This window comes from Rana temporaria, chromosome 8, assembly GCF_905171775.1.
Source record: "Rana temporaria chromosome 8, aRanTem1.1, whole genome shotgun sequence".
Classification (NCBI taxonomy): domain Eukaryota; kingdom Metazoa; phylum Chordata; class Amphibia; order Anura; family Ranidae; genus Rana; species Rana temporaria.
In genome coordinates this window covers 185868874-185890979 of record NC_053496.1, presented here as the reverse complement: position 1 = coordinate 185890979, position 22106 = coordinate 185868874, and the positions used below count along the sequence as shown (strand labels likewise).

The following is a 22106-nucleotide window of genomic DNA, read 5'->3' as shown; positions in this document are numbered from 1 at the left end:
TGCTTCTATAGATGATAACTTCCTTCTCTCACTGGTTCCTAAGGATGCTGTGGATGCTTGCACCCGCTCTGTCCCTAGAAACCATTGATTACACTGGGAATCCCTGTCACTTAAACAAAGGGGCAGGAATAGCAGTGACATCATTGCCCAAATATGGCCACTGGCCATATTTGAGCATTGACATTGACCAAAGAAGGCCATGGCCATATATGATCAAAGGTGTCACCACCAACCCAGCCCCTTCATTTATATAGCTCATTTGTTATGACTATGAGTACCGGCAGGATTAGCCGTGTACGCTGGGTCAATTTTATTTTCATGCTAATCAGTGAGCATCATGATTGACAATGAATTTACAAGGGAAATGTTCTTGGCATCTTTATTTTATAATTAAATAACTTGTAAAAATGTTTGGGTTCCTTTAAACTCTAGGAGTACTATGTATCCCATACTAACTAACGTGGGGGGGGGGTTGTATTATTCTGTGACAATAAGAGTAGGAGTATTTAGAAGGACACAAGGATGCAGAGGGGGTAATAAGATATTATTTACACCCATTAACCCCCCCCCCGTCATGCCCATCCTCTTCCTCCATAGTCACTTTGACATCTTTTATCTATTTCTAGGGGTACTATGTATCCCATTCTAATTCATGTGGGGGGGGGTGTATTATCCAGTAACAGACAAGGGGTGTGTCTGGATGGTGACTGTATCATTGTGTGTGTCAGGTTCCTATAAGGTGTCAGGATGTCACTGTCTATTTCTCCATGGAGGAGTGGGAGTATTTAGAAGGACACAAGGATCTCTACAAGGACGTCATGATGGAGAATCAGCCGCCCCTCACATCACCGGGTAAGAGGAGACTTTATTGTAAAGGAGAGAGCAGTACGGAGGCTCCACCTAGATCCCCCATCATCTGATAAACACATAGAAACAATGTATTCAGTCAGTGTGTGTGTGTTTCCTGCAGATGGATCCAGTAATGGGAACCCACCAGAGAGATGTCCCCGTCCTCTGTATTCCCGGAATTCCACACAGAAAGGTCTTACCATCCCTCACCATCAGGTAGGTGATTGACAGTAATTGGTAGTTATGATTTATCTACAAGCATGTTTGTTACAATTAATGTGTTATTCTATATTCAGAGTGGAAACCTGAGTGATTCTAACGTTGATGTTAAAGAAGAGTATAAAGAGGAGAATGAGGAGTATGGAGTGATGGAGGAGTTTTCAGAAGGACACAAGGATATGATGGAGCCACCTAATACCAGGAACCCACCAGAGAGATGTCCCCGTCCTCTGTATTCCCGGGATTCCACACAGGAAGGTCACACCATCCCTCCCTATTGCAAGGTTGGTGGGACGATATTTGGATTTTTTATATGATGTCACAATAATAAAGCTTATATCTTACAGATGATATTCTCTCTCATTTTCTTGGTTTAGAGTGGAGATCCAATCGATATAGAAGTTGAGGTGAAATCAGAAGAAGAAGAGACGTATGTGAGGGATGATCAGCAGTCTATGGAGGAGGATGGAATAATGGGGACATTTATAGAGGAGGACACTCCTACAGAGATCAGCACAGGTGACCCATAATATATTCAGAGAGCAGTACGGAGGCTCCACCTAGATCCCCCATCATCTGATAAACACATAGGGCCAGATTCACAGTACAAGTATGCCGGCGTATCTACTGATACTCCAGCGTACTTTCAAATTTGCTGCGTCGTATCTTTAGTTTGAATCCTCAAACCAAGATACGACGGCTTTTGGCTTCGATCCGACAGGCGTGCGGCTTCGTACGCCTTCGGATCGTAGGTGTAATACTTGGGCGCCCGCTGGGTGGAGTTTGCGTTGTTTTCCGCGTTGGGTATGCTAATTAGCTTTTTACGGCGATCCACAAAGGTACGCGCGGTCGTCGCTAGTCGGCTTTTCCCGCCGTATAGTTAAACCAGCTATTCTGTGGCATATAAATAGACTTGCCATGTTAAAGTATGGCCGTCGTTCCCGCGTCGAATTTTTAATTTTTTTTGCGTAAGTCGTCCGTGAATACGAAAGGACGTAACTCACGTCTACGTTAAAAAAATTACGTTGGTGCGACGTCATTTCGCGCAAAGCACGGGGGGAAATTTCAAAACGGAGCATGCGCAGTACGTTCGGCGCGGGAACGCGCCTAAGTTAAATAATCCACGCCCCCTACCCAGATCATTTGAATAAGGCGGGCTTGCTCCGGAGGGATTTACGCTACGCCGCTGCAACTTCACAGGCAAGTGCTTTGTGAATCAAGCACTTGCCCGTAAAACTTGCGGCGGTGTAATGTAAATGCGATACGTTACGCCGCCGCAAATGTACATGAATCTGGCCCATAGAAACAATGTATTCAGTCAGTGTGTGTGTGTTTCCTACAGATGGATCCAGTAATGGGAACCCACCAGAGAGATGTCCCCGTCCTCTGTATTCCCGGGATTCCACACAGGAAGGTCACACCATCCCCCACCATCATCAGGTAGATGAGGAACAATCACTGATAGTATCATTAGGATCTGTACATTATCTGCATTGTTACCATTGATGTCATTTTTATTATATATTCAGAGTGGAAACCTGAGAGATCCTAAAGTTGAGGGTAAAGAAGAGATAAAAGAGGAGGATGATGAGGATGGGGTGATGGAGGAAGAACACAAGGACCTGTACCAGGACACCATGGTGGAGTCATCCAGCTACAGAAACCCACCAGAGAGATGTCCCCGTTCTCTGGATTCCACACAGGAAGGTCACCATGACCAGGTAGATGATTTACAATTATTGGTAGTTCTGATTTATACACAGCAAGTTTGTTACAATGAATGTTTTATTATATATTCAGAGTGAAAACCTTGGGGGTAATAATTTTGTTGTTAAGGAAGAGTATAAAGAGGAGGACGGTGTGGTGAAGGAGATCTCTGAAGGACACAAGGATCTCTACAAGAACTGTATGATGGAGCCACCTAATACCAGGAACCCACCAGAAAGATGTCCCCGTCCTCTGTATTCCCGGGATTCCACACAGGAAGGTCACACCATCCCTCCCTATTGCAAGGTTGGTGGGACAATGTTTGGATTTCTTATGTGATGTCACAATAATAAAGCTTATATCTTACAGATGATATTCTCTCTCATTCTCTTGGTTTAGAGTGGAGATCCAATCGATATAGAATTTGAGGTGAAATCAGAAGAAGAAGAGACGTATGTGAGGGATGATCAGCAATATACGGAGGAGGCTGGAATGACAAGGACATTCATAGAGGAGGACACTCCTACAGAGATCAGCACAGGTGACCCATAATATATTCTTCTCTTATCTCTGCTCTGTTACTGCTCACTGATTGGTCCAGAGTAGGGCAGGAGCTGAGAGATATCAGCCAATAACAGGTTGATAATGGTCCCCTCCCTGTACTGATACCCGTCCTGGGGTTCAGCTGGCCGTATTAGGTTGTGTGTCACTCCTAGTTACAGTAGCACAGATATGATAACACAGATTGAGCCTCTCTTAGATTGATCCTTCTTCTTCTAGCAGTAAGCCTATGGTCACTTGTTCTATGGTAAAGGGTCTTCAAGTCTGAACTTTGCACCTATTGTCTATCAGAGATCACATAACCCAGTGCCTAGACTTGTGTTGTGTAAAGAGCACGCCCCTCCCAGTCTCTATTGGTTCCCGCTCTTCTGACAAGGCTGTGTAAATGTAGAAGTGATCTGGGAGGAGGACCAAAGGTTCTTTGATGGGGGAAGAGTGCCAGCTGGTTGGGACCTCCACAGAGAACATCTCCTCACTCATATCTACCTGATCCAGATGGAAGTGAACTAACCCTCTCATATCTATTGATGATGTTTTTCTATTTTTCCAGGACACGCCATGGAGAAACCCTCAATGGATCGTCTCACTTTATCTCCAGGTTGTAAAATGGAAGATGAGGACATCACAGGAGATTGTGGAGGAGAAAAGACAATGAGCTCCACTATGGATGGAGGACTTCACCGTGTGGATAGACCATGGAATCCTTCTGACTCTGAGCACCCTCGTACTGTGAGGGGTGGGGCCGGGATTCAGGGGGAGGGGAAAGCTTCCTTTCCTGAATGTGAGGAAAGTTCTAGCTCTGAATTACGTTTTTTTAAGCATCAGAGATCTCACACAGGGGAGAGACCGTATTCCTGTCCTGAGTGCGGGAAATTTTTTAAGCAGAAAGCAACACTTGCCATACATCAAAAATCCCACACAGGTGAGAAGCCGTTTTCCTGCTCTGAGTGCGGGAAATGTTTTACATTGAAATATGAACTTGTCAGACATCAAATAACTCACACAGGGGAGAGACCGTATTCCTGTTCTGAGTGCGAGAAATGTTATCAGTGGAAATCAGAACTGGTCAGACATCAAAGAACTCACAGAGGGGAGAAGCCGTATACCTGCTCTGAGTGCGGGAAATGTTATCTACAGAAAGCAGAACTTGACAAACATCAAACTTCTCACACAGGGGAGAGACCGTTTTCCTGTCCTGAGTGCGGGAAGTCTTATCCGCTGAAATCAACACTTGGCAGACATCTAAAAACCCACACCGGTGAGAAGCCGTATTCCTGTTCTGAGTGCGGGAAATGTTTTGCAGAAAAATCCTATCTTTACCTCCATCATAGAACTCACACAGGGGAAAAGAAGTATACCTGCTCTGAGTGCGGGAAATGTTATGACCGGAAATCAGAACTTGTCATACATCAAAGATCTCACACAGGGGAGAAGCCGTATTCTTGTCCTGAGTGCGGGAAATGTTTTGCAGAAAAATCCTATCTTTACGTCCATCATAGAACTCACACAGGGGAAAAGAAGTATACCTGCTCTGAGTGCGGGAAATGTTATAACCGGAAATCAGAACTTGTCAGACATCAAAGATCTCACACAGGGGAAAAGAAGTATACCTGCTCTGAGTGCGGAAAATGTTATGACCGGAAATCAGAACTTGACAGACATCAAATTTTTCACACAGGGGAGAGACCGTATTCTTGTCCTGAGTGCGGGAAGTCTTATCTGCGGAAAATAACACTTGTCAGACATCAAAGATCTCACACAGGGGAGAAGTCGTTTACCTGCTCTGAGTGCGGGAAATGTTATGACCGGAAAACAGATCTTGATAGACATCAAACTTCTCACACAGGGGTGAGACCGTATTCCTGTCCTGAGTGCGGGAAGTCTTATCCGCTGAAAATAACTCTTGTCAGACATCTAAAAATCCACACCGGTGAGAAGCCGTATTCCTGTTCTGAGTGCGGGAAATGTTTCGCAGAGAAGTCCCATCTTTACCGCCATCATAAATCTCACACTGGGAAAAAGAAATAATAATAAAGATGAAAAAAGTAATTCTTCCTTGTGTGCGGGAAAAGTTCCACTGAAATCAGAACTTGTCACACATCAAAGATTTTACATGGGTGAGAATCCGTATTCCTGTCCCCGGTGTGGGAAGTGTTATCCACATAAATCAACACTTGTCCGACAATAAAAATTCCATAAGGGTGAGAAGCCGTATTCCTGTCCTGAGTGCGGGAAATATTGTCATTGGAGATCACAGATTCTTCTACATGAATCAGAGAATTCACACAAGCAGATGACCCATTCCTGCAGAAAGGGTGGAATTTTTTTTTCACAGAAGTCCACTCTTTACTGACATCAGAGGAGCATTTCTAGACATTTAAAAAAAATTCCTATACTATAATTTTACTGTTTAGTAAAAATCTTTTCTGTAAATATTTCCTGGAACATTTTTTGTTTCATTAAAAATCGTTAAGCTGAATCTCTGAAGTCTCTAAATAGAAATGAAAGAACTTTTTGCCTCTGGTAAGACGTTACTCCATTGTAAACTCTGATCTATTCCTGTCTGGACGTGGCAGCGAGTAATACAGACATTTTCTTTAAAGGGCAGGATTGAAAATCCCATTTGGGTGTGAAGCCGTATTCCTGTCCTGAGTACGGGAAGTATTTTTCAGACAAGTCCCATCTCTTAAAGACATTGTCGGAATCACACTTGTGAGAACCCATATTCCTGTACTGAGTACGGGAAATATTGTCATATAAGTCCACTCTTTACTGACATCATTGGTAAGACATTACTCCATTGTAAAATCTGATATATTCCTGTCTGGACGTGGCAGCGAATAATAGACATTTTCTTTGAAGGTCAGGATTGAAAATCCCATATGAGTGAGAAGCCGTATTCCTGTCCTGAGTGCGGGAAATATTGTCATTGGAGATCACAGATTATTCTACATGAAAGACTTCACACAGGTGAGAAGTGGTATCCCTGTCCTGAGTGCGGGAAATATTCTTCAAAGGAGTCCACTCTTTACCGACATCAGAGAATTCACACAAGTAGATGACCCATTCCTGTAGAAAGTGTGGGAATTTTTTTTCAAAGAAGTCCACTCTACTGACATCAGAGGAGAATCTCTAGACATTATAAAAAAAATCCTATAATCTTACTGTTTATTAAAACTAGGGTTGTCCCGATACCAGTATCGGGACCGATACCGAGTATTTGCGGGAGTACTTGTACTCCCGCAAATACCCCGATACCTAAATAGAATACTTGCCCCGCCCATCCCCCCGCCGCCGCAACGAATGCCGCCGCCGCATGGGTTAAACAGCGTGCGGGGAATATCACAGCTTTCATTTGAATAGCTGTAGTATTTCCCGCTGCGCCGCGTATAGACACTCCCCCTTGCTCGGGATCTGTCCAATCCCGAGCAGGGGGGAGTGTCTATACGCGGCGCAGTGGGGAATACTACAGCTATTCAAATGAAAGCTGTGATGTTCCCCGAACGCTGTTTAACCCATGCGGCATCTAGGTATGGGGGGACATGGCTGGATTTATGGGGGACATGGCGGCATATAGGGGGGACATGGCTGGATATAGGGGGGACATGGCTGCATATAGGGTGGACATGGCTGGATTTATGGGGGACATGGCTGCATATAGGGGGTACATGGCTGCATATAGGGGGGACATGGCATATAGGGGGGACATTGCTGCATATAGGGGGGACATGGCTGCATATGTGGGGGGACATGGCTGCATATGTGGGGGGACATGGCTGCATTTGGGGACACATTAAAAAAAAAGTATCGGTATTCGGTATCGGCGAGTACTTGAAAAAAAGTATCGGTACTTGTACTCGGTCCTAAAAAAGTGGTATCGGGACAACCCTAATTAAAACCTTTTCTGTAAATATTTCCTGCATCATTATTTGTTTCATTAAAAATCGTTAAGCTGAATCTCTGAATGCTCTAAATAGAAATGAAAGAACTTTTTGCCTCTGGTAAGACGTTACTCCATTGTAAACTCTGATCTATTCCTGTCTGGACGTGGCAGCGAGTAATCACGCGTACACACACGATCAGTTTTCTCGTCAAGAAAACTGTCATGTTTTTTCTTGGACGAGAAAACTGGCTGTGTGTAGGCTCTCCACTGTCTCCAGCATTTTTCCCGACAAGAAAACCGCAGAGAATCACGACGGGAAAATTTAGAACATGTTCTAAATTTTCTCGTCGCGAATTTTCGACGGGAAATGTACGATCACGGCGTCGAACAGTTTAGCTGCTCCGTCGAATCTTCTTTGAACTTTCGACAGACGCCATAAGCCCTCAATGACAGATTCGACCTTAATTAATTCATATTTTCGGACGAATGCAATCTTTAACGAAATAAATAAAAACAAATTTCGGGAGTAACGAAATAAATGTATTTTTTGGACGAAAATGAAATTCCGAAACAAAATATTTCAGTGTGCGCATGTCTAATGGATACCACCACAATATAGGTCACTGGGAGAGAATACACACACACTGACACGGATTGTTCTGAAAACTTGGGATTTAATACACAGGAAAAATAAATGGAAATATAATTCACCACTGATGGTACTAAAAGACAATAATCATTTGGCACCGGGGAAAAGATCAATAGGGGGGAACTGGATTAAAAAAGAAAATGTACAATTAAGAGATATTGCACAAGGGGGAAAAATGTGTATTATGCAAGAGTTAAAATTGAAAAAGCATATGTTGGTGATTGATAAATGGAGGTACTTCCAGCTCAAGCATTTCATAGCAGCCCTACCACATCCAATAAGAGATGGAGATGCTCTTACATTAACCACTTGAGGACCGCCGCACGACGATATATATACGTCGGCAGAATGGGGCAGCCTGGCATAAGGGCGTTCGGTATGGCATCCCATTGAAGTCAATGTGGAACAAATTATTTTCATTTCCATTGACTTCAATGGGAAAACTCAGTATGATATGCAAGTACTTTGGATTACGAGCATACTCCTGGAACGGACTATGCTTGTAATCCGAGGTTCAACTGTAGATCATTTCAAGCTACTTTTGCGTAAACATCTCTACATTGCCAATTTGAGCATTTAGCAAAATTAGTCATCTCATTTCAAAATCAAATTAAGTAAAATCCCTACGCATATCCAGGCTGGTAATATATTTTTCTCCTCGTTGGTGGGAGTGGAGATGACCCCCATCTATAAGGATTTACAGTACATACACACAGAACGAGGATATATTCACATTACGAGACGTTTCTCGGGGCTGCAGTTTCTCTAAACTCCACAAGATGGTGATCTTCTCACATCTACCCAGACAGGAAGTGATGTCAGGTATAAATAGGAAGTTCCGGGTGAAAGGTGAGTCAGGAGGAAGTAGAGAGGAGACGTTGTTGAAGTCGCTGCAGAGGAGGTAATAAGATATTATTTACACCCATTAACCCCCGTCATGTCCGTCCTCTTCCTCCATAGTCACCGTAATGTCTTTTATCTGCAGCAGATGATGCTACACACATATATAGTGTGGAAACCTAGACCCCTTCAAGGTCAGAACTTTCCCCCCACTTACGGGGCCCGAACATTGTCCTCATTTTGGGGAGGTGTCACCTTCCCCTCCAATCTTCTTCCCATCTTAGCAGTCTCCTTGTAACGAGGGATGAGATCGGGGTTGTATTGAAATTTAATGTAGAATATAAATCGATGGAATTTGTGGTTGATACATTTTGGTGCTCACCCATAATGCCCTGCACAGCCTTGACCCTGGCCAGCAGTAGGGATGAGTTGTTGGTTCGGTCCAAACCTAGGCTCTTTGGGGGTTTGGAGGAATGACTGAACTGCTGCCTATTCAACCCGTGTTCCGAGGCGAGACGAGCATCATATAGAAGTGGGATTCAGATAGGAGTTACGACAGCGTATCTCCGGATACGCCGTCGTAACTCTGAGTGTGCGGAGTCGTATCTCTGCGCCTGATTCGTAGAATCAGTTACGCATAGATTACCCAAGATCCGACCGGCATAAGTCTCTTACACCGTCGTATCTTAGGCTGCATATTTACGCTGGCCGCTAGGTGGCGCTTCCGTAGATTTACACAAGGAATATGCAAATTAGGTAGTTACGGCGATTCAGAAACGTACGTCCGCCCGGGGGATTTTTTTTACGTCAGGCTTTTTCCGGCGTAAAGTTACCCTTGCTATATGAGGCGTATCCTATGTTAAGTATGGACGTCGGGCCAGTGTAGAATTTTCCGTCGATTATGTCGTTTGCGTAAGTAGTTTGCGAAAGGGCTGGGCGTAATTTACGTTCACGTCGAAAGCATTGGCTTTTTGCGGGTTAATTTGGAGCATGCGCACTGGGATACGTTCACGGACGGCGCATGCGCCGTTAGCCAAAAACGTAATTTACGTGGGGTCAGCCATCATTACCATACGACACGCCCGCTGCATGGAGAATTTGAATTCTGCGGGCTTACGCCGGACCACATACGCTACGCCGCCTTAACTTAGGGCGCAAGTTCTTTCTGAATACGGGGGGGGGGGGGTGTATTATTCAGTGACAGGAAGAGTAGGAGTATTTAGAAGGACACAGAGGGGGTAATAAGATATTATTTACACCCATTAACCCCCCCCCCCCCCCATCATGCCTGTCCTCTTCCTCCATAGTCACTTTGACATTTTTTATCTATTTCTAGGGGTACTATGTATCCCATACTAATTCATGTGGGGGGGGGGGGTTGTATTATCCAGTAACAGACAAGGCATGTGTCTGGATAGTGACTGTATCATTGTGTGTGTCAGGTTCCTATAAGGTGTCAGGATGTCACTGTCTATTTCTCCATGGAGGAGTGGGAGTATTTAGAAGGACACAAGGATCTCTACAAGGACGTCATGATGGAGAATCAGCCGCCCCTCACATCACCGGGTAAGAGGAGACTTTATTGTAAAGGAGAGAGCAGTACGGAGGATCCTCCTAGATCCCCCATCATCTGATAAACACATAGAAACAATGTATTCAGTCAGTGTGTGTGTTTCCTACAGATGGATCCAGTAATGGAAACCCCCCAGAGAGATGTCCCCGTTCTCTGTATTCCTGGGATTCCACACAGGAAGGTCACACCATCCCCCACCATCATCAGGTAGGTGAGGAACAATCACTGATAGTATCATTAGGATCTGTACATTATCTGCATTGATGTCATTTTTATTCTATATTCAGAGTGGAAACCTGAGAGATCCTAAAGTTGAGGTTAAAGAAGAGATAAAAGAGGAGGATGACGAGGATGGGGTGATGGAGGAAGAACACAAAGATCTGTACCAGGACACCATGGAGGAGTCATCCAGCTACACAAACCCACCAGAGAGATGTCCCCGTCCTCTGTATTCCCGGGATTCCACACAGGAAGGTCACCATGACCAGGTAGATGATTTACAATTATTGGTAGTTATGATTTATACACAGCAAGTTTGTTACAATAACTATTTTATTAAATATTCAGAGTGAAATCCTCGGGGGTAATACTTTTGCTGTTAAGGAAGAGTATAAAGAGGAGGATGGTGTGATGAAGGAGATCTCTGAAGGACACAATGATCTCTACAAGAACAGTATGATGGAGCCACCTAATACCAGGAACCCACCAGAGAGATGTCCCCATCCTCTGTATTCCCGAGATTCCACACAGGAAGGTCACACCATTCCTCCCTATTGCAAGGTTGGTGGGACGATGTTTGGATTTCTTATGTGATGTCACAATAATAAAGCTTATATCTTACAGATGATATTCTCTCTCATTTTCTTGGTTTAGAGTGGAGATCCAATCGATATAGAATTTGAAGTGAAATCAGAAGAAGAAGAGACGTATGTGAGGGATGATCAGCAGTCTATGGAGGAGGATGGAATAACGGGGACATTTATAGAGGAGGACACTCCTACAGAGATCAGCACAGGTGACCCATAATATATTCTTCTCTTATCTCTGCTCTGTTACTGCTCACTGATTGGTCCAGAGTGGGGCGGGAGCTGAGTGATATCAGCCAATAATAGGTTAATAATGGTCACCTCCCTGTACTGATTCCCGTCCTGGGGTTCAGCTGGCAGTATTAGGTTGTGTGTCACTCCTAGTTACAGTAGCACAGATATAATAACACAGATTGAGCCTTTCTTAGGTTGGTCCTTCTTCTAGCAGTAAGCCTATGGTCACTTGTTCTATGGTAAAGGGTCTTCAAGTCTGAACTTTGACCTTCTTGTCTATCAGATATCACATGACCCAGTGCCTAGACTTGTGTTGTGTAAAGAGCACACCCCTCCCAGTCCCCATTGGTTCCTGCTCCTCTGACCAGGCTGTGTAAAGGTAGAAGTGATCTGGGAGGAGGACCAAAGGTTCTTTGATGGGGGGAAGAGTGCCAGCTGGTTGGGACCTCCACAGAGAACATCTCCTCACTCATATCTACCTGATCCAGATGGAATCTTGATGGAAGTGAACTAACCCTCTCAGATCTATTGAAGATGTTTTTCTATTTTTCCAGGACACGCCATGGAGAAACCCTCAAAGGATCGTCTCACTTTATCTCCAGGTTGTAAAATGAAAGATGAGGACATCACAGGAGATTGTGGAGGAGAAAAGACAATGAGCTCCACTATGGATGGAGGACTTCACAGTGTGGATAGACCATGGAATCCCTCTGACTCTGAGCAACCTCGTACTGTGAGGGGTGGGGCCGGGATTCAGGGGGAGGGGAAACCTTCCTTTCCTGAATGTGAGGAAAGTTCTAGCTCTGAATTACGTTTTTTTAAGCATCATAGAACTCACACAGGGGGAGAGGTGCATTCCTGCTCTGAGTGCGGGAAATGCTTTAAATGGAAATCAGAAATTGACAGACATAAAATGTCTCACACAGGGGTCAGACCTTATTCCTGTTCTGAGTGCGGGAAATGTTTTACGCAGAAAGCAACACTTGTCAAACATCAAAAATCCCACACAGGTGAGAAGCCGTTTTCCTGCTCTGAGTGTGGGAAATGTTTTACATTGATATCTGAACTTGTCAGACATCAAATAACTCACACAGGGGAGAGACCGTATTCCTGTTCTGAGTGCGAGAAATGTTATCCGTGGAAATCAGACCTGGTCAGACATCAAAGAACTCACAGAGGGGAGAAGCCGTATACCTGCTCTGAGTGCGGGAAATGTTATCTACATAAATCAGAACTTGACAAACATCAAACTTCTCACACAGGGGTGCGACCGTTTTCCTGTCCTGAGTGCGGGAAGTCTTATCCACTGAAATCAACACTTAGCAGACATCTAAAAACCCACACCGGTGAGAAGCCGTATTCCTGTTCTGAGTGCGGGAAATGTTTTGCAGAAAAATACCATCTTTACGTCCATCATAGAACTCACACAGGGGAAAAGAAGTATACCTGCTCTGAGTGCGGGAAATGTTATGACCGGAAATCAGAACTTGTCATACATCAAAGATCTCACACAGGGGAGAAGCCGTATACCTGCTCTGAGTGCGGGAAATGTTATGACCGGAAATCAGAACTTGACAGCCATCAAACTTCTCACACAGGGGAGAGACCGTATTCCTGTCCTGAGTGCGGAAAGTCTTATCTGCAAAGAATAACACTTGTCAGACATCAAAGTTCTCACACAGGGGAGAAGCCGTTTACCTGCTCTGAGTGCGGGAAATGTTATCTACGGAAAGTAGACCTTGATAGACATCAAACTTCTCACACGGGGGAGAGACCGTATTCCTGTCCTGAGTGCGGGAAGTCTTATCCGCTGAAAATAACACTTGTCAGACATCTAAAAATCCACACCGGTGAGAAGCCATATTCCTGTTCTGAGTGCGGGAAATGTTTCCCAGAGAAGTCCCATCTTTACCGCCATCATAAATCTCACACTGGGAAAAAGAAATAATAATAAAGATGGAAAAAAGTCATTCTTCCTTGTGTGCGGGAAATGTTCACTGAAATCAGAACTTGTCACACCTCAAAGATTTTACATGGGTGAGAATCCGTATTCCTGTCCCCGGTGTGGGAAGTGTTATCCGCAGAAATCAGCACTTGTCCGACAATAAAAATTCCATAAGGGTGAGAAGCCGTAATCCTGTCCTGAGTGCGGGAAATATTGTCATTGGAGATCACAGAGAATTCACACAAGCGGATGACCCATTCCTGCGGAAAGTGTGGGAATTTTTTCTCAAAGAAGTCCACTCTACTGACATCAGAGGATTCCCCCAGGCAGAAGACCTATTCCTGCAGAAAGTGCGGACATTTTTTTCACAGAAGTCCACTCTTTACTGACAGAGGAGTATCTCTAGACATTATAAAAAAATTCCTATCATTTTACTGTTTAGTAAAAATCTTTTCTGTAAATATTTCCTGCAACATTTTTTGTTTCATTAAAAATCTTTAAGCTGAATCTCTGAATGCTCTAAATAGAAATGAAAGAACTTTTTGCCTCTGGTAAGACGTTACGCCATTGTAAACTCTGATATATTCCTGTCTGGACGTGACAGCGAATAATAGACATTTTCTTTAAAGGTCAGGATTGAAAATCCCATATGGGTGAGAAGCCGTATTCCTGTCCCGGGTGTGAGAATTGTTATCCGTAGAAATCAACTCATCAGACATGAAAAATCCCATATGGGTGAGAAGCCGTATTCCAGTCCTGAGTATGGGAAGTATTTTTCAGACAACTCCCATCTCTTAAAGACATTGTCAGAATCACACTTGTGAGAACCCATATTCCTGTCCTGAGTGCGGGAAATATTGTCATATAAGTCCACTCTTTACTGACATCATTGGTAAGACGTTACTCCATTGTAAACTCTGATATATTCCTGTCTGGACGTGGCAGCTAATAATAGACATTTTGCTCCTTGTTAGAGCTTACAATCTAGAAGGGAGGGCCAAGTGATACAAAAGGTATAACTGTGGGGGGATAAGTTGATGAAGAAAATAAAAGTACCGCTGTTAGGTGGTGGCTTCTCTGAAAATAAAAGTTTCCAGGGACTGCTTAAAAGTGGACAGAGGGGGGCGTGGCCGAACGTGCACGGAGAAGGACGCATCCTGGAGGAGCTCCGCCAGGCCTAATAGAATCTATCGCCATCCTGCATTGGCAATTGATTTCTAACCCACAAAAACCCTCTACCTTGACTCCTGAGGTCTCCATGGGTAGATCCCTGCTCGAATCGCGATCCTGGGCCGCGGGATCGCTTCACCAGCCGAGATTCAGCCGGCTCCATCCATGGCTGACCCTCCGCCATCTTGAGGCCTGTGAAGCCTGGGGACTTTCCTACTCCAGGCGCGGCGATCGCGAGTGGAGCGGCGATCGCCTCTGGACCCACCCGCAGCAGCTCCGTTGGAGGGGGGACACTTCCAGACGCCTGTCCAGCGCGGCAATCGTGGATCCTCCGGCCATCTACTAATCCACACCGCGGCTTGGGCCTACACGCCGCGGCCATCTTGAGCCACCAGGTCAGTAGGCGAATTCTGCTCCTGCCCTCAACTCCAGACCCCTGGCCGGATACTCCTCCACAACTCAAACGGGGATACCCACTGTGCTCCCCGGAGTCCGCAGCCTACTCTGTGTCACTCCTTTGAAGCCATCTGCAGGCTCTGACAGATCCCGGCGGCCATCTTGGTACACCCCAGAGGCCTTTCTCTGTTTCCACATGGAATACTCCTCATTGCCCCCTCGAGAACATCCTGAACTATTGATTTAATACCCCTGACGGAGCTCCGGTAAAACGGGGATACAGCACTAAAACGCAGCCTGATCAGCGGCGATCGCGAACTAACATACAGGCGTTAACACCGCACTGTCCACCCGTGGGATGGCAAACAAACGAAAGGGCTCCCAGCGGCCTCAGAAGCTGACTGAATACTTTGCTTGGGAGCAAAGACAAGATGGCGCCGAGTCTCCCAGACCATCTGCTGCCAGCACTCCACAGACGACTCAATCTAAGAGCAAGACAGCGAAACGAAATTCCTCGTCGGCTGGAAAGCACTCTCCTGTCCCTTCCTCTGCCTCGGGGAGCCCAGAAAAGACGCGGCCTAAGTTGGATGGCAAGGATCACACTCCTGAGGTTAGTGCGGGTCTAGACTCTGGGGATGATACCAGGGAACTCCCTGACTCCATCGACCGCTTCCCTACCACTAACCAGCCTGTACTAGACACCACACTTAAGGACATGTTAGTGTCCCTTAGAACCTCGCTGCACAGCGATATGATGTCCTGTATGCGCAGGTTTGGCAAAGAACTGCATGATGTGTCTGCCAGGGTGGACCACGTGGAAACTAAAATGGGAGAGTACGCTGACACCATCAATAGCTTGGTGGATGCCCATGACGCCAGGGATGAGGAGATGGAAGCGTTAAGAGCCAAAATCGCGGACATTGAGGACCGAGCTCGGAGAAACAACCTTAAAATACGGGGGGTCCCTGAAACGGTTCAACAATCAGACTTGCTAGACCATGTCACCAACATAATAACCTCCATTCTGCCTGACGTGACGGCACTAGATGTCACCATGGACAGGATCCACAGGCTGCCTAAACCACCTCATCTACCCGACAATGTGCCCCGTGATGTTATTTTACGCCTCCACTTCTATCATGTTAAGGAGCGCTTAATGAGAGCAGCCCGCAACAAAGATCTTGTCCCTGAACAACATAGAGATCTACAGTTTTTTGCGGACTTGTCACAGTATACATTACAGAAGAGGCGCAATTTGAACACCATCTCAAAGGCACTGCGCAACCACAACATTGCCTATAAGTGGGGATTCCCTACTAAACTAATCATTACCAACAAAGGAAAGGACTTCATTGTTGACTCCCTCTCCAAAGGATTAGACCTACTTAAATCCTGGCTCATCATCCCTGAGGAGGATCCAAGAGGCTCATCCAAGGGAGACCCGTCACGGGTTGATAGAGACTGGCACCTTGTTAATCCGAAAAACGCCCGATCACACCGCTAAATTGCCCGCTGAACTGTGCTACCAAACTATCTAACTCGCAGCTGTACCCCTGTTTAGGAGTTATCAAACTAGACTTCTTCCCCTACTCTGAGTTAGCGTTTGTACACGCTACACCCGGGTCGTCATGACCCACCTCATCCCCATGTTGTTTTTTTCACTTGTTTTACTTCAACCTTTTTTTCTCCTCTCTTTCTTTGCCTGGAGCCGCCTCTTCGCAGCTGGAGTCACCACGACCCTTTCGACAGTCGGAGCCCCACCACTCCTGTTGAGAACTCGCCACTTGTTAAAAGACCTCTTTCACCTCATACGAGCACCAAAAACTGTAAGTGATGCACCCATTTTTTGTTCTGCACTGCTCTTTGTCTACGGATATCCATGCCTGTCACATTCCTGACAATTAACACTAAGGGCTTAAATCACCCAGTGAAGAGGAAATCTATGTGGAATGAGGCTATCCACCATAAGGGCGATGTACTCTGTGCACAAGAGACCCACTTTCATAAACAGAAAATGCCCTCATGTACCCATCCTAAGTTCCCACATGTTTTTACGGCAAGCTCTTCGGCTAAAAAGGGGGGCGTGCTTACTGCAGTCAGAGACACAGTGGCGTTTACTAAACATAGTGAATTGGCCGACCCCCTGGGCCGATATCATATTTTAGTGTGCGATATTGCCTCCACTACGTATACTATCGTAAACGTATACGCACCCAATAACCACCAGATCCGATTCCTTCATCAAGTCCTCAGGAAGGCTAAAAAAGTTCAGAAGGGCTATCTTCTTCTCTGCGGAGATTTCAACCTACCTCCCGACCCACTAGTAGACTCAACGTCCTGCTCAACTCGACATCGCCATTCGCTTCAACCATTCCTCCACACTCAGGAACTTTACGATGCATGGCGGTGTCTCAATGGATCGGAGAGGGACTTCTCCTTTTTCTCATCAAGCCACCGAATTTATACGAGACTGGATCTTTTTGTCACGGACAAATGGCTGCTACCCAAAATCACTGCATCCAAAATCAACGACATCACTTGGTCAGACCATGCCTCGGTGACGCTGTCGGTTGCTGACTCGCCAGGCGTGAACTCATGCTTCGTCTGGCGGTCCAACTCGAGGCTGATCCAGGATGGTACCACCAAGGCTCAGCTACAGGAAGAACTATCTAATTTTTTCTCTAGCAATGTTAACTCTGTAACCAACCCTATGACTATTTGGAATGCCCACAAGGCATATATGAGGGGAGTCCTTATAAAAATGGGGGCTGGGGTTAGGGGAAGGAGGAGACAGCAAATACAAAACCTGGTCACCAAAATTCATACCCTAGAAGCCCAAAACAAAATTGACACCTCTCAGACGTTATCTGATCAATTATCACAACTCAGATATGACCTGCGACTAGTGCTACTCGACAATTTCGACCTAGCGACTAGACGCCTTAAGATGTCATATTATGTCAGCGGTAACAAAGCCGGGAAGCTACTAGCTAACCGCCTTAGGGGTATCAGATACAAGACGAAAATTCCTTACATATTACACCCTACCACGAAAGAAAAGCTGCATCACCCGCATGCCATAGCGGATGCATTTAGCTGCTATTACAACTCTATATAATTTGAAGGAAGATCATACCACGATCCAGCCCACCGAGTCCATGATATCAACCTTCCTGGACCAAGTAAATCTACCCCGAGTCACGCCGGGCCAGCTGGATGAACTCAATACACCCTTCTCGGTCCCGGAGATTATTAAAGCGATTGACTCCTTACCTATCAATAAATCTCCTGGACCGGATGGGTTCACAGGGGAATACTTTAAAACCTTTAAATTTGATCTAGCTCCCTATCTATCTGAGGTTTACAATGCTGCTGCCTCCTCCTCTTCCTTCCCTACCGAGATGCTACGTGCTCTTATTGTGGCACTTCCAAAACCTGGGAAAGACCCAAGTACACCACAGAACTTCAGGCCGATCTCTTTACTGAACAACGATCTGAAGCTTTATGCCAGACTCATTCCAAATAGATTGGTTGACATATTACCAACCCTGATTCACATGGATCAATCGGGGTTCACAAAAGGTAGGCAGACGGCAGACGCAACGAGACGTTTAATCAATATTATTCACACAGCTAATGTGACCAAAACGCCTTCTCTGCTCCTAGCTTTGGATGCAGAGAAGGCGTTTGATAGAATTCATTGGGATTATCTGGCGAGGGTCCTCACCAAATTTGGCTTTACAGGCGGGATTCACTCTGCAATAATGGCGCTTTACACCACTCCCTCAGCCCAGGTGTATATATCCGGTATGTTATCTTCCCCCTTCAATATTACCAACGGGACACGCCAGGGGTGCCCCCTATCCCCACTTATTTTCAATTTACTCATGGAACCTCTGGCCTCGTACATCCGCTCCCAAAATCAGAGGGTTCAGGAGTAAAGATTCGATACACACTATAAGCCTTTTTGCGGATGACATCATCCTAATGCTTACGGACGTAGAATCCTCCCTGACCTCTGTCCAAGAGGCATTGAATCTATTTTCCTCAGTATCCTACTATAAGGTTAATGACGCTAAGTCCTATATCTTGGGAATGGGTGTTCCACTTGAGCTCCAACGATCCTTGGCCGAGAGATTCCCATACGTTTGGAGGGACACAGGGATCTCTTATCTAGGTATAACTCTTACCCCCAAGCTCTCTGAGCTAGCTAAAGAAAACTATTACCCCCTATTACAGTCAATCCCATCCAAATTGAACAATCTAGCGAAGTTTGAACTCTCATGGTCGGGCCCCGCCTTGCGGCCTTCAAAATGCAGATTCTCCCCCAACTCATTTACATCTTCAGAACCCTACCTATCCCAGTCCCCGCCTCCTTTTTTTCTTCCCTACAATCCTTGATTAATAAGTTCCTATGGGGGGGCAAGCGGGCTCGATGCGCATTTAGTCGGCTAATTAAACATAGATCAGTAGGAGGGATAGGCCATACGCACATTAAAGATTACCACTCAGCTTCTCTCCTTGCCCAGCTGAAAGGATGGTTCCCCTCCTCAAGTCCTAATCCTAATCTTTGGTCGGTATTAGAAAGGCACCAGGTTCCAGGGGAAGATCTTTACGGCTATTTACTATCTAGTGTCTTCCTGCCCCACCCTTCCTCCATGATGAGCCCAACGATCCAAAGATCTATTGCGGCCTGGAGATCTCTGGTACTGCATCCATCCCCTGACCAACGATCCTCGCCACTAGTGATTCCCCTATCAGCTTTATCGATATTCATACCTAATATATCACTTGCTAAATGGGACCCAGGGGGTAGGTTAGCAGACTTATATATAGGGCCTGCCCTCAAGACCTTTAGAACCCTCCAACTAGAACTATCCCTACCTTCGACTGACTATTACATGTACCTGCAAATTTGCCATTTCTTGAAAAGTTTCAGAGACTTCTATTATGCTTCCGTGGCAGGCTTGCCAGTATTATCTATCTAAATCACCAAAAGCCAGGGGCATCTCACTATTCTACTCAATACTAAAAAATAAATGTGTGTTTCAGAAGTCTCTCCCTATGAGAGCATGGGAGAGGGATTTCGGCAGGGTGTATTCTGAAGACCAGTGGAAAACAGCTCTCAAGGTCACATACTCCTCCACCAGGAGTGCCAATTTGTGGGAACTGTTTCAAAAGTTCCTACTTCGTTGGTATCTCACACCTTACCGTATATCGAAATTTGCCCCTGGGGCTTCCCCCTTATGCTGGCGAATGTGTGGGAACTCTGGCACACTGTATCATCTGCTGTGGGCGTGCCCCAAAATCACCCAGTACTGGAATCAGGTGTTTAATCTGATAAATCAAGTATTGGGCCTAAAGCTGGGTCAGGAACCAGGGATGGCATTGCTATCCCTGGGAATGGATTCAGTACCCCACAACTTAAGGATCCTGCTATCTCATGTACTACTGGCAGCCAGATTGGCTTTGGTCCGGCACTGGAGGGACCTGTTACCTCCAGGCCTGACCGAAACAATCCAAATAATTCACACCCACGGCACCTACGAACAAATGTTTGATTATGGCTTAGGCGGTAGATCTAGCATCGGAAAATATTGGGAACCCTGGAAAAGATGGTATCATTCTTAAAGATTTGACTGAGCTTTCACTGGTGATCTCCGACTGCAATGTCAATTTACAATATATGACTTGCTGGTCCTGTTATGGCTCCACTCTCTCTTACCTTTTCTCCTTGTTCCTCTCCTTTTCTCCTACCTTACTTTTGCCTCTCCACCCCTTTCCCACCTTGCTCTATGCTCCTCGTCTTCTTCTCCTCTTCGACTTCCCTTTTCTTACCTATTTCTCATCCAGTTAAAAAACTTAAACTTACTGGTTATGTTAATCAATTGTTGTCCATTGTTATCAGACATTTGATAGAGATGAGTCCTGCTTTCACCAATGCAGTAGTTATTGGGCACTGGGGGTTTGTATGTTTGTATCCCTTTTCAACATTAATGTTGTAACATTGGAGTTATGGTTATTTCATTGTGCTACTGGATGCCCACCACACTGCGATGTGGAATTTTCAAGTGTCTGCAATGTGTTATGGAACTTGTTAAAACCTTAATAAAAAACTATTGGAAATAATAATAGACATTTTCTTTGAAGGTCAGGATTGAAAATCCCATATGGGTGAGAAGCCGTATTCCTGTCCTGAGTGCGGGAAGTATTTTTCAGACAAGTCCCATCTCTTGAAGACATTGTCGGAATCAGACTTGTGAGAAGCCATATCCCTGTCCTGAGTGCAGGAAATATTGTCATTGGAGATCAGAGATTCTTCTACATGAATCAGAGGATTCACACAAGCAGATGACCCATTCCTGCAGAAAGTGCAGACATTTTTTTCACAGAAGTCCACTCTTTACTGACATCAGAGGAGCATCTTTAGACATTATAAAAAAATTCCTATCATTTTACTGTTTAGTAAAAATCTTTTCTGTAAATATTTCCTGCAACATTTTTTGTTTCATTAAAAATCGTTAAGCTGAATCTCTGAAGGCTCTAAATAGAAATGAAAGAACTTTTTGCCTCTGGTAAGACGTTACTCCATTGTAAACTCTGATCTATTCCTGTCTGGACGTGGCAGCAAGTAATACAGACATTTTCTTTAAAGGTCAGGATTGAAAATCCCATATGGGTGAGAAACCACATTCCTGTTCCCGGGTGTCGGAGCATCTCTAGACATTATAAAAAAAAAATCCTATCATTTTACTGTTTAGTAAAACCTTTTCTGTAAATATTTCCTGCATCATTATTTGTTTCATTAAAAATTGTTAAGCTGAATCTCTGAAGGCTCTAAATAGAAATGAAAGAACTTTTTGCCTCTGGTAAGACGTTACTCCATTGTAAACTCTGATCTATTCCTGTCTGGACGTGGCAGCGTCGGGAAAAATGTCATGTTTTCTCTTGGACCAGAAAACTGGCTGTGTGTAGGCTCTCCAGCATTTTTCCAGATGAGAAAACCGCAGATGTAGCCTGTCACTTGCCACCATTTCCTGCCACCAGATGCAGCCTGTCACATGCCACTATTGCTTGCCACCAGATGTAGCATGTCACTTGCCACCATTACCTGCCACCAGATGCAGCCTGTCACATGTCACCATTGCTTGCCACCAGATGTACCCTGTCACTTGCCACCAGATGCAGCCTGTCACTTGCCACCAGATGAAGCCTGTCACTTGCCACCATTGCCTGCCTCCAGATGTAGCATGTCACTTGCCACCAGATGTAGC

The 22106-nt window shown here is 45.2% G+C and overlaps 2 protein-coding genes and 1 long non-coding RNA gene across 3 annotated transcripts; all 3 read left to right on the top strand.

Moving 5' to 3' along the window:
• The first annotated feature begins 826 nt into the window (after positions 1 to 826).
• On the top strand, positions 827 to 1185 carry LOC120909698. Its single transcript, XR_005741359.1, has 3 exons — positions 827 to 852; positions 971 to 1065; positions 1146 to 1185. It is a non-coding gene; the product is annotated as an uncharacterized LOC120909698 (long non-coding RNA).
• A 2204-nt stretch (positions 1186 to 3389) lies between these two features.
• Positions 3390 to 5704, top strand: LOC120909697 (zinc finger protein OZF-like). The gene has a single exon (XM_040321425.1). It carries the CDS (start codon positions 3895 to 3897, stop codon positions 5362 to 5364), a length of 1470 nt encoding a protein of 489 aa, XP_040177359.1. The 5' UTR covers positions 3390 to 3894; the 3' UTR covers positions 5365 to 5704.
• A 6174-nt stretch (positions 5705 to 11878) lies between these two features.
• Positions 11879 to 21363, top strand: LOC120909615 (gastrula zinc finger protein XlCGF57.1-like). The gene is made up of 2 exons (XM_040321369.1): positions 11879 to 13895; positions 20983 to 21363. The coding sequence occupies exon 1, from the start codon at positions 11884 to 11886 to the stop codon at positions 13267 to 13269; it is 1386 nt and encodes a 461-aa protein (XP_040177303.1). The 5' UTR covers positions 11879 to 11883; the 3' UTR covers positions 13270 to 13895; positions 20983 to 21363.
• The last annotated feature ends 743 nt before the right edge of the window (positions 21364 to 22106 follow it).